Source organism: Dryas octopetala, chromosome 6, assembly GCF_963921425.1.
Source record: "Dryas octopetala chromosome 6, drDryOcto1.1, whole genome shotgun sequence".
Taxonomy (NCBI): domain Eukaryota; kingdom Viridiplantae; phylum Streptophyta; class Magnoliopsida; order Rosales; family Rosaceae; genus Dryas; species Dryas octopetala.
This window is the reverse complement of record NC_141371.1, coordinates 8,462,710-8,475,449: the sequence shown is the minus strand read 5'-3', so window position 1 is coordinate 8,475,449 and position 12,740 is coordinate 8,462,710. Positions and strand designations below refer to the sequence as shown.

The following is a 12,740-nucleotide window of genomic DNA, read 5'->3' as shown; positions in this document are numbered from 1 at the left end:
AGATTTTAAAAGTCCAATAAAATCTAAGTGTCCCCAACTTAGATTTTAATAGATTCTAAAGAAATCAAGGTGTCCTCAACTCAGATTTTAATGAATTCTAATAAAATCCATGTGTCCTAAAAAAGTCATGAATTTCATTAAGTAAAGGATTTGGATGAATTTGGATAGATTTGGATGCATTTTTTACACATAACAAATTCTACGAGAATTCTAATTAATTGCCTTAAATTTTGATAGATTCTATGAATTTTAAAATCCATTAAAATCTAGTTGGAAATACCCTTTATCGCATACATTGAACCATCTCATCTCGACTCTAAGGTCTCATATACATTAAACCATCTCCTCCCTTGGCCAAAAAAAAAAAACCATCTCCTGATCAGCTCAATTTTTCTGGCCTCTAAAGGGTAATTCAGTCATTTCATAGTTCAAAAGAATAAAAACTGTTAATTTTTTAAAACATAAGTCAAAATTGTACACACTTGACATGTAAATGGGTCATTCTATGATGTATCCAAATGCAGTTGACATATCTAACTAGGATTGCGATGTGTGACAGGACGCACAGCAAAGACCATTTTCATATAATGGGTAGCACTAGGAGAAGAGTAGAGGAAGAAAAAGAACCAGACAGAACTTGCTAGACTTTCTAAAGGACATATTGTTTCATAGGGCAACAAGTTCTAAGAACAGGTGTCAATCTAAGCATTCGTGAATCTCATAGCAAGTTAAAGCAGTCGGCCTCTACTAGGCCAAAAAATGTCATACTTCCCCCAGCTACAGTTCACCTTTCACCATAGTGGAACAAACAGAACCAGTAGTGATCATGAAACATGAAAAGCTGTAAGTATTAAGATAATGCAATAACCATTGTGAAAAGTTGAGGTGACAAGAAACTGATGAGACATGTACTTATCTACATTCTCTAAAACATCCATTACACAAAGTGCACAAAACTGATGATGGTATGTGCAGTTCAAGCACCAGAGTTCAAATCACCATTATTGCAATCTGATGTGGGTGATGCAAGGCCGGCGATGCGCCTGTAGGATGGTGTGGGGGGAGATCTCGGAGATAGGTCGACAAACTCCAAGGCCTGCATTCTCAGTTCTACAGGGTAGTCAGCAACACAACCAATTCTTGGGCCAGCTCCTGTTGACCACTTGAGTGAGAGCTGATTCCCAAGTTGGTAAGATTTGGCTTGCTTCTTGGAATTGATCCTCTGCAATATCTTATTCTTAGGCACTTCAGCTCTTGGACTATGAAGACCACCAGATAAAGTCCTTTCGTAATTAATCTTGGTTTCTGTTTGGGGAAGTCCGGTAGATTCTGGGGATTGGGTTTTCTCCACTTCTGGGATTTCAAGTTTAAGAGTTTCAGAGCTGGTTGACGTTTTAAATGTTGTCCCGCCATTGTACTTGCCATCCTCATAGCTATCAGAATCATCACTTGCCTTGCGTATCTGGAAACGAGAGAGTTGAAACATACCATCAGGCAAATGCAGGTATTATGCCATCTAAAACATGAAACAAGAAAATCCCCCATGTTCACCCTGCAGGGTGGGGCTGCACCTATACTGTTTGCACCCATCTGTATCTGTCAGTCTCTCCACGTGCAGGATGGGGCTGCACGTGAGAGAGGGTGTTAGCTTGATATATTGTTGGCTCATTCAGCGTAAACTTTTGAGGTCTAGTGATTGTATGGCACACCCAAGGTTTTGACCAATCTATGGTTCAGCTAGTGTACTTTGGCCCCAAACTTGGATTTATTTTCCCTAATTTGGCATAAAAGCTTTCTGGAACCACATGTTTTCAATATTACCTGAACTTCTTCAAGGTTCACCCCGTTTTCCTTGAGAATGGATAAAAAGGTATCAAGACGATCATCTGTTGGCCGGTAATGTCCACTATATGCAGAGATGGACTGAAAAGTCAAAGCCATCAGGATCAGATACTATAGATTAACATACTGTATCAGGACTTGATTGTGTTTGTTCAGAGATATGGAAGATAACTGATGTAGACTGTACCTTCAGAACTCCATGCTCTACCACTAGCCTTCCGGCAGCTATTGTTGCTCCTCCAGCCAAGAAGCTAGAATGATGGAACTCTCCTTTCTTTTTCTGGAAAGAATCAACAATGTATTAGTTGTTCTGGAATAATAAGATACAAATTGAAATACAGAAATTTTATCAAACAAAAAATAAAGGTCTTATAGTTTTTCAACTCTTACTTCCCCAGCATAGAGTTTCTTAGAGGTGCTCATAACAAATATCCACTTAGCCCCTTCCAATCCTTCGTTTGTATCAAGAAGCTCTCCAGTTTGTGAGTGAATAATTTTCCCTTCGACAACATCGTATTCATAATGTACCCTCTCTTGCTAAATTCAGCAATGACATCCACAAGCAGAAAAGGGGAAATCAGACGAGACAAAAAAATCATATATGTAAAATTCAGAAATTACAGCCACGGGCTTAGGCTGGGGTAAAAGTTCAAAAAATTTCATGTATTAAAATGTACTCCATACAGCATTGAGTAATTTAATACTATATTGAACTGATTCATAGGAGAACCTACAGGTCCAAGATATCTAATGCATTGTTGTCGAAGCTTTGATCTGGGGCATTCTTTGAGATCAAGCTCTTTCCCCTCTCCTATATCCAACCTGCAAATTAAGCAAACCGAAAAACAAAAATAAAAAACTAGGAAAAAAAAAATTATTCAGCAACTGCCCCAACCAAACCCATTTTTCAGGTCCATTTAAAGCTTCTAAATTTTTAGCAGTGGAATTTATTCATAAGGCTAAAGCTTTTCTTTGCAGAAGAATGGTGTTCATACAAGAAATTGCTTCGTTTTACACACTTGGAAGCCCACAAATAATCAATTGAGAAGGGCCGGTAAATTTCACGGTGACCTTCAAAGAAGCTTATCTTAACAGTCAGAAAAAAGAAAATGGTAATTTTTCTTACCAGTAAAAAAATGGCTGACCAGCATCTGCTTTACACCACTCTTCATAGTACTTATGCAAGCTATGTCCATACCTATGCCGTGGGTCAATCTACACACCCAAAATATCATTCAATAAATACAAAGACACCCAAATGATAATTAAAAAAAAATCAAAATATATAATAAATATGTTGAGAAAATGATTACAGCTTCAATCCAATGCTGAAAAGCCAATTTCTGTGCTTTGGCGTCTTTAGACAATCCCTTGCCCACCTGCCCAAAAAAGTCCAAAATTTTATACAACACAACATCATTACACTCTCTCTTACTCCATAACCAAACCCCAAAGCCGTCTTTTGCAGATTTTCACCAAGTAAACGACCAAAATTCAACAACAGCACCAACCACAGCTTTCTTTTTCTCATTTTCTGATCCAAACGCAAAAATTAATTTCTTCAATAATAATAAATAAATAAATAAAAAACCCAAGAAAACCATACCTTAGAAGCATTCAAGCTGATTCGGTTCCACCGTGACGCCGCCGATTCGGGTTTCAAGAAATTAAAGAAGGAAATCGTACTGTGATTCAGTCTCGCATAGTCTATCGCTTGCCACCTTCGCAAAAAACCCCTCAAATTTTTTAGTAAATAAATTAATATTTGTGACTCGGAAACAGTAAAAAGAGAAAGCACAGAGATTCGGTACACTCACCAGAGCTCTTCCGCAACGACGGCGGAGTCAGCTAACCTGCGCCGGGTGCGGTAACTCCTGTACACCTTCTGCAACTTGACCGCGGCAGTCGACTCGAACCACGCGCTCCTTGGCGCGTCTGCCTCACTGGCCAGCTCTCCTTTCGGAAGCGCCACTTGGGAGCCCTCGCATTTGCGGTCAACGTCGTCGACGGCCATTTCGGAGCTCCGAAAGTCGGCGCAAGAGTCGAGGTAAGAGAATGGAGGCGGCGGCTGCTGCTGCTTGGACTGGAGGTCGACGAAGCTTGAGAGGCTCTGAGTTTGGACCTCCATTTTTTGATCGAGAGAGAAATTCAAGTCTACAAGTTGGAGTCTGAGGGGCTGAGAGTGATTTTTACCGGGAAACCTACCCGTCAACTTTAAAACCTTTTTTTTTTCCTTGGGAAGCGTGCGCTACGCGCTTTGGGTACAGATAAGCAGAGTAGTCGCTTTGAGAGACTCAGAGCGAAGAGGAATATGAATTTATAGAGAATGAGAATATGAAGAGAAGCAAAGAGAGCTTTGAATTCCGACTGATTCACGTGCAAAACGTCTTGGACACGTGGAGTGGTACGACGTCGTATAAAGATATCCCAACACTTAAAAAATATAAGAACAAATTACAATTTAGTATCCCAACTTTGAAAACTTGCAAAAAAGTACCTTAACTTTCATTTTGTATCAACTTAGTTGGGGCAAAAAAGTATCTCAACTTTCATTTTGTATCAACTTAGTACCCCAACTTTGAAAACTTGCAAAAAAGTACCTCAACTTTCATTTTGTGTCAAAATAGTACCTCCGTTAGTTTTTCTGTCAAAGTGGCAGGGGTATTTTCATCTTTTCCTTAAATTTAAAAAATAATAATTTTTTTAATAAAAAAATTTCTTAAAATTAAAAAAATTTCATAAAATTAAAAAATTTTCATAAATTTTCATAAATTTTTTTTTTACTTTTATGAATTTTTTTCGTAAAATTAAATTTAAAAAATATTATTATTTTTAAAATTTAAGGAAATGACAAAAATACCCCTGCCACTTTGACAGAAAAACTAACGGAGGTACTATTTTGACACAAAAAAAAAAGTTGAGGTACTTTTTTGCAAGTTTTCAAAATTGAGGTACTAAGTTGATACAAAATGAAAGTTGAGGTACTTTTTTGCAAGTTTTCAAAGTTGGGGTACTAAATTGAAACAATATGTAAAGTTGAGGTACTAAATTGTAATTTGCTCAAAATATAAAATCGTAATCTCAGTCTGGCTATGGAATATATATTGTTTGGTTTAAATTTAATTAAAATAAACAGAGTGGCATTTCGAGCTTTGTTGCAGTTCATGTGTTTGTATTATTGCATATGAGCATAGAACTTGATGTACGAATTGGAACATTTTCTGATATGCCCAAAGGGTGTGTAGTGTTTTCGAAATTCTTTGACCAATTAAAAAATAGAGAAAGCGGTGGATACTACAAAAAATTTAGTAAGTCTTTTCTTTTTAGCTAATTTTTATTGGTCATTTAAAAGAGTTGGACACTAGCATGCATCCAAATTGAACAAATTTTTGGACATGGGTCCTCTACTAATCCCTTGTGTGCTAATATCATATTAATTTATCAAAACTATGTCGTTTTATTGTATAAGCTTATAATTGTAACCGTTCATTTTTTAGATTATCCTTCAAAGATCATCCCTGTAAAAAATTAACTAAATAAAAAATTAGTTAGCCATATAGCTTTTATAAAATAAACATATAATAATAGTTACAGTTAGACTCACGGTTTTTTTGTTCAATAATGATTACGATAATGGTTACTATGTGGTAGTGATACTTGCAAGATCTTTGTTTTTCACAGTTTTTTTAGGTTTAATTGGAGGAATAGACTTTCAATTTTTTCTTAATTTTCACTTTAGTTTTCTAACTAATTTTTTAAACTCATGGGTCTTTAAACTTCTTTAGTTTTCTCAATTTAGTTCATTATGTCTATTCCATTCAAATCTCCTTGATTCTTTCTCTCCCATGACCACTATTTTATGGGCAAAAATGTCTACGGACACTATTAACTTTGCCATGATCTAACCATGGTTATTTCACCTAATGTCTCTCCATTCCCACTCTCCATTTGTGCCAAAATCCACACCCAACCTTAAATACATACGTGGATGGATAATTTTGTTTTTAAAAAAGTGGTCACGTGAGAGATACATGACCAATTGTAATAAAAATGTAAACAAAATAATAAAAAAATGGACTGAAATAAGAAAATTGAAAAAGTGTAAGGACCTCTCCATTAAAAAATAAATTGAAGACTAAAATGAAAGTCTTAATGTTTGTTTTTTTGGTTGGCCAATAAAAGTCTTAATTTTTTTAGTTATACATATATGACTGATAATTTAGTACTCACTTCTCACAGTCGACAGCTCAAACAGCTCTAAATCTCACGCGCCTCTCTTCTCTCTCTCTCTGCGCCTAAAGTGGCGATGGCCGGGGGGACACGTACATCCGATGTGGGGCCCGCTTCATCTGTACACGCTTATGTGGCAGGGACACGGTCCGTCTGTAGGTTATGTCATTAATTCTCCCTTTTTTGTGCAAATTGCAAGGACGACTTTGACAACGATTTAAGGAAGGACTAAGAGGGATGACTAATCTAAATTCTAAAAAGCAAAGACCAAGTCGTCAAAAGACTCAAAACCAATGGTGTGGTGGTTAGAAGAGTCACTCTCAGTGCTTCCATCATCTAGATTCAGCTGACCTGGCTCTTCGAACTTTTGGTTTAATTAGTCTTCGTCTTCGCCACAAAACAAAACAAAAAATAAATTCAAAATTATTTCACATTAATTTTCATTTTAATATATATGGGAGATGGAGTAGGTGTAAGTTGTAAGAGTGTAGTGATGGATATGGTGGAGTGAGTAGGTGTATGTGATTTCGCGGACGGGAGAGAGAAGTGGACTTAATTGGGGTGGTACCGCGTACTGGTGGAGATGGCCGGCGGCCGCGGGGGCATCAAGTTCATGTGCTTCACAACGTGCTTCTATTTGCATGCGCCATATATAAAGGACAAAAAGTTGGATATGTATGCAAAAATTTAAAAATTACAAGAAAAATACAAAATATTGTAAATTACATTTAAACTAATAAAATATTTCAATATTACATAATGGTCAATATAAATTTTTTTTTCCCATAAAAGTTAATGAGTTTTGAAATTATATCTCATTTTAATCACCAAGTCTAATTCGTTTGATGATGTTATGTATTTTGGTGTATGAGAAAATATCAATTTGTACATCCATTTTTTTTATTACTTATGGGCGTAAAATTATATAATTGCCCTTAATTTAGTTTAAGGTATAGAAATTGGGTTTAGGGTTTAGAATTAGGGTTCCGAAGCTTATGGCTTAGAATTTAGGTCTTGGGTTTTGAGCGGAAGCTAAATCCTAAGCCGTTTTGCTGCGTAACAATCAAACACAAATTTAATACAAATCTAAATCTGAATAGTAATGTATGTTTACTAATTTATTTTTTAAATTTTAGTTAATAATGACTACAAATGAAATTATGAAAAAGTGCATTGATTAAAATGTAATTTTGAAAAATTTATTAATTTATTTGTAATCAGCTCTAAAAAATAAGTACAGGCTATATACCAAATCTCATTGGCAAAGGAGATCGATATATGTTGATTTATTGGGGAGAGTTCACAAACAAGTACATGATGGTCGGTTGAAATTGTGGTAAGAAAATGGGCCATATATATATATGCATGTATTAATGTATTATATGATCATTAATTTGATACATAACATACATGTATATATGGTCGATCATTTGATACATAAGAGATGGTAATAACATGCAAACCTCCGAGAACCTTCCCGGCCCTTAGTGGCAAAAACATGTAGTCTCAAATTAGCCACTTTTATGGACTAAATTAAACATGTAGTATCTCTTTTGCTCAAAAGATGAAAGAGGATAATATATACATATCGATTTCTTATGTACCTAGCTACTAGAATATTCAATATTGTACGTATATCTTGGTTGAGGCGAAATATCATTTCTATAATTGCCATGTGCATCGATCTGCTTATGTGGATATAGATGCACACCACTCCTAAGTGCTAAGTCCAGCAAGGGAATAATAAGTCGTCACAGAAGCTTTGTTAATTGAGATATTTGTCCTCGACCAATTAGATCAAATTGAAGCAGCCCTTCAACCAAAACAAGGGTTTAGGACACCCCAAATTAACCAGAATCTTGCATTTCATTTTTCATCTAGTAATGCTATGTATACATATATAACACATTTTTTACGTTACATGTGTACATACCACATCTGTATAAGAGATATATCATGTCTATTAGAGAAGCGTGGTACTAAAATTGTGAGTATAAATATTTGTTTTCCATGGCTAGCTAAATGACCTAAGCAAACTCATGCAGTAAATCACTATTTTTATTATTATTTTACAAAAATATTGAATTCATTGTAAAAATTAGACCATTAATTTAGGGTAGCTATTTTTGCACTCCTGTTTTATACATTTGCACTCCCCTCCTTTATTTTTCTTCATTAATTTGCTCAATAATCAAGGCATAAAAATTAAAAATTGTATAAACATACAAAATTGGAGTATTAAAATCGTCACTCTTAATTTAACCCGAAACAAATTATCAATTAATAGAAAGACCCAAGATTTTATATTATATTATGTTAGATTTTATTTTCCCCATGTAGAATATTACTCTTAACAAATGGTTGCGCGAATGAAAGTAATTTTACTGAAACTGGAGGAGATCATTAATGTAACTTGTTGTTTTTATTGGCTAACACAATTTTGAATATGTTTCAGTTCAGTTACAGTAACTTGTTGAAAAGTGGCCAAAAAAAAAAAGTAACTTGTTGAAGGAGAGACTCTATCTATAAGTCATTCACTAACTAAATCAAGGAATTTGATTTAGACTCTTGAAATTTGAATTTCTTAGTAAAGAAAATAAAGAAAATAGGAAACCCCATCTCCAAACAAAGAGAATCTAAATCTTATCTGCTAATGCCTTCGACCAATTTTGTGTAATATGGTGATTGGTCAATCTGGTGTGCTTCCTTTGTACTAACCTACTTAATTTGTCTGGTTCTTGATCCCACATTAATTGATATATATATATATATATATATATACACACAAAAATGCTCTAAAGCTAACTAGTTAATAAGATAATACAATACTAACCATCATTTTGGGCCCATTACACAATGTAATCTTATAATCTAAACCATTCATATTTTAGGTCTCTATTCAAATATTAACCTTGTAAAAAATCAACCAAATCAGAAATCATTTATCCATTCGATTATTATTACAATCATTTCATGTTTTATTGAAAAATTTGTGTTCGTCCATTTACATGAGCACAATTAGCTTACTAATAGTTGGCTAAATGATTTCCGATTTTATTACTTTTTTTTAAGGATGATCTTTAAATGAGAGCCTACAAAATAAACGGTTCAGATCATGAAATTACATTGTCTAGTGAGCTCAAAATGATAATTAGCGTTATATTATCTTACTAACTAGTTAGCTCTAAAGCACTCTTATATATATATATATATATATATTCCTTAAGGAACAATATGGATTATATTATATATATATATAAGCAATTTTTTATGCGATTTTTCAAAGTTTATTCCCCTCATCTTTTAGGGGATCCTAAAGCAAAAGTTGAAGTGGAAAGCACAATAGATTTCCATTTCGGTGTATCCTCAACCAATTATTGCTATATATACGTGTGCACTAGATGAGCAATATTATAGTATTTTATTTATTTATATTTGACCTCTTATTAAACTTCATTTATTTACACCCACTAAGATATTTTCATATAATAATTAATGTATTAAACTCATCGTGGTCTAACAATTTATCCAAAAATTGTAGCTATAAAAAAGAATGAATTCACGGTGCGTGCATTTATAGACATTAGTACATAATAGAAAGATTTCATCACAAAAAACGTTAAATATATTTTACATATTCCTAGTAATATACAGGGAAGGTTGAATATTACTGTTGACGTTTTTTTGTTTTTATTTGAGAAAATAGAGATTGAACTTAGGTGCATTATAAGTAATTCTAAAACCCTTTCAAATAGACTATCTAACAACTACAAATGTTATTGTTGATTACTAATACAAACATGAATAATTGTTCCTTGGCCAAAAAAGAAAGATAATTGTTGAAAAGTGTGACTTCATAATGAAATAATCTAATTTTAATTTAGTTGTTGACTGTGCTTAAAATATATATATATATAGTTTCTTTATGTAGAATAATTGTTGGTCCAAAAGATATAGTGCGGTTGTGCCCCAATTAATGTAGCATACAGTACTACTAGCTAGGGTGACAAAATTGGCCAAAATTTGTGGGGCAGAGATTATAATGTAAGGTTGGTGAGCTTAAATTATTTGTCACATGTTTTCGTGGCCTGCCTAATCATGCACTCATAAATCACAATTGATTTGTCAGTGTTCCTAGCTAGTGCTCCCCTCATTTCTGTTTCCGTTAATGTATACACAAATACTAGCTGTGCACCTATTTTATATAGTCTTCACGTGCACACGTACCATGGGCTTGATTATCCTTTTGTTCTTTAATAGTTAATCTATTAATTGTAAGCCATATATTAACCTTTCAGAGAAAGTGGACGTGAAAAAGAAAAAGAAAAAGAAGACAAAAGAAAGAAAGTGAAAATGCATGGCATGGCAGATACTCATGGGCCCTTGCAATCCATTATTTAAAATCAGGGCCCAAACGATAGCGACTCACTCACTAATCAGGTACACTAATTTAAGTGTAGAACCAGGCAAACTTGCTATATTTTAATTCTGACAAAAACTTTTCTTAATTTTTTTTATAAATATTTTGATGAACTAAGATGAATCACCAAACTAATTAATAATAAAGAATCAGACGTCTTTTAATCTTTTATGCACTGATTTTTACAAACCTACCAAACACGTGCATATGATTTTATACCACAGTTACCACTAGGACAGTAGAAGAGTACCCTTTAGATCGAAAGTCATTATTATTACGATTGATTACTCTTTTGACAGATTGCAGGACATGTAGATTAAATTGTAGGGTGACAAGTGTAGTTTGGTAGATTGCTATTTATGAGGAATTGAAGAACCATTGATTAGGGTAGTACTACATTTCAAAGCTTGTTATTCATTTTTGTTGCATTTTGCTAGTTCTAGTGGGCCAATCGGGAATCTAATTTAATGGAAAATTATTCGGAAGATTTGGTCCTAGATATTCAATTTCTCCATAACCCCCCATTCACAAATTTTATAATTTTGAAACTTGTTTTGGACACCAAGCACATTGAAGAACATATCAAAACTAACACTTACAATATATGTTGAGCTGAAACTAAGGGTGAGCCTTGTAGAGCTTGAAGAGAAAAAGAAAATGAGACTAACCTTGTTTTTGATGACAGACGAAATTGGTCGCAATATTCATAAAAACTGCTAGAAAATGACAAACTTCAGCGCTGTTAGAGGGAATGATCGATACAAGGTTGTAGAGTGAAGCAAGGCGAAGAGAATATAGTGGCAATCTTGGCTGGACACTCGCTGGCTTTTGATCAAAATCTCCAGTCAAAGTTTGATATAAGATAACAATATTATAAATAATTTTTCACCAAAAAAAACGCACATTATAAACAAGAATAAATTAGTGTATAGGATGCATCACAAACATTATCAGTATGACTGACTTTGGAATCTTTTGTGGTCGTCACCACATCAGTGTCTCATAATACCGAATTTCCGATAGCCTTCTTTGTGCTATTTATTTTTACAGGTGGTCACATCTTAACCATTTGATCGATCTTCATCAACAATTATTGACTACAGTTTTGACTGAATCAAAACTTTGCGATCAACATACATGCACCTTTGGTCTTCGTGAAAGCTCAAAGATATATACTTATATAGTTTCCAGAAAGCAAGAGTACTGTATTCTAATAGCTTCTTTCTATGAAACTCCCTTGCCCCTGCCAAGATATAATTAATTCAAACATAGGTGACAAGGTTTTCAACGAAATTTTTCACTAGAGACAATAATATGACTTTCCTTTATGCTCTTGCAAACTTCATTGTCTATATAATATAGCAAATTTTCTATCCACAAACATTAAAGAAAAGACAGATACTTTTACTTGGAGAAGATCTTTTCTTGTTTTAGTGATTCTGTATCAGTGTGTGTGTGTGTGTGTGTGTGTTGAGACCTGATTTAACAAGTTCCTAATCAATGAGAAATTAATACTCTGGTCAGCTCTACTGTGTACATTATCTACCTTATTCATGCTCATTTTCCAGTTACTTGCACTGAAATGATACATATTGTAACTTGCACTTCTGAAATCTCATTTGACTTGAGACAAATTGACTTGAATTTCTGGTGATGAAAGAGACAAAATGATTTTCTACAATTTCTCTGAAAGTGCTGGGTTTTGACTCTGGTCTTGTGGGTGCCTACTAATATTTTGGGAAAATAATTAATCTAATCTATTTCAGTACGTAGCAATCACAAGGGCACCATCATGCCTGTGATGATCACATATTGGTGGTTGTGTGTGTATGCTGTGGAAACCTAACCATGGTATTCAACTACTAAGGGGAACTAATTAACCAAGGGGTATTGAACAATTTTCCAAATTACAATTAGACTTTGAATTGGATGAGTTAATGTTAGGTCTATTATCCTCTTGTGGCTTATCCCCTTCTTGTCTGTATTCTATTATTTTCCTTTTTAAAATTTTACTCAATAATGGGCAGGTAAGAAGTCCATGGCAAACATTGTCATGTAACACATTAGCTATATTTTGATACTTTATTACTCCTTTTTACTGTGGGAATTAATATTTAATGTTCTTGTTTTGCATCATAAGTTACACTTTGGACTTTTGCAGCAAAATCTCTGCAATTACTTAATCAATGCAGAGAAAATACTTGGATTAGAACTATCCAATACAGAAGCATGATAACTTTATAATTGA

At 34.0% G+C, this 12,740-nt stretch overlaps 1 protein-coding gene across 1 annotated transcript; it reads right to left on the bottom strand.

Annotated features, from left to right (window-relative positions):
* Nucleotides 1-821: 821 nt before the first annotated feature.
* On the bottom strand, nucleotides 822-4,124 carry LOC147281999 (IQ calmodulin-binding motif family protein). The gene is made up of 9 exons (XM_086247031.1): nucleotides 3,660-4,124; nucleotides 3,449-3,563; nucleotides 3,156-3,221; nucleotides 2,969-3,057; nucleotides 2,577-2,664; nucleotides 2,233-2,379; nucleotides 2,030-2,122; nucleotides 1,822-1,923; nucleotides 822-1,462 (listed from the first exon to the last, which is right to left on the bottom strand). Exons 1-9 carry the CDS (start codon nucleotides 3,968-3,970, stop codon nucleotides 977-979), a joined length of 1,497 nt encoding a protein of 498 aa, XP_086103157.1. The 5' UTR covers nucleotides 3,971-4,124; the 3' UTR covers nucleotides 822-976.
* Between the last annotated feature and the right edge of the window lie 8,616 nt (nucleotides 4,125-12,740).

Coding starts and splice junctions, on each gene's coding strand:
- LOC147281999 (XM_086247031.1), bottom strand. CDS start 3,970: ATGGAGGTCCAAACTCAGAGCCTCTCAAGCTTCGTCGACCTCCAGTCC. Junction 3,058..3,155: donor TTCAGCATTGGATTGAAGCT/GTAATCATTTTC, acceptor TTGGGTGTGTAG/ATTGACCCACGGCATAGGTA. Junction 1,463..1,821: donor TGAACCTTGAAGAAGTTCAG/GTAATATTGAAA, acceptor TCTCGTTTCCAG/ATACGCAAGGCAAGTGATGA.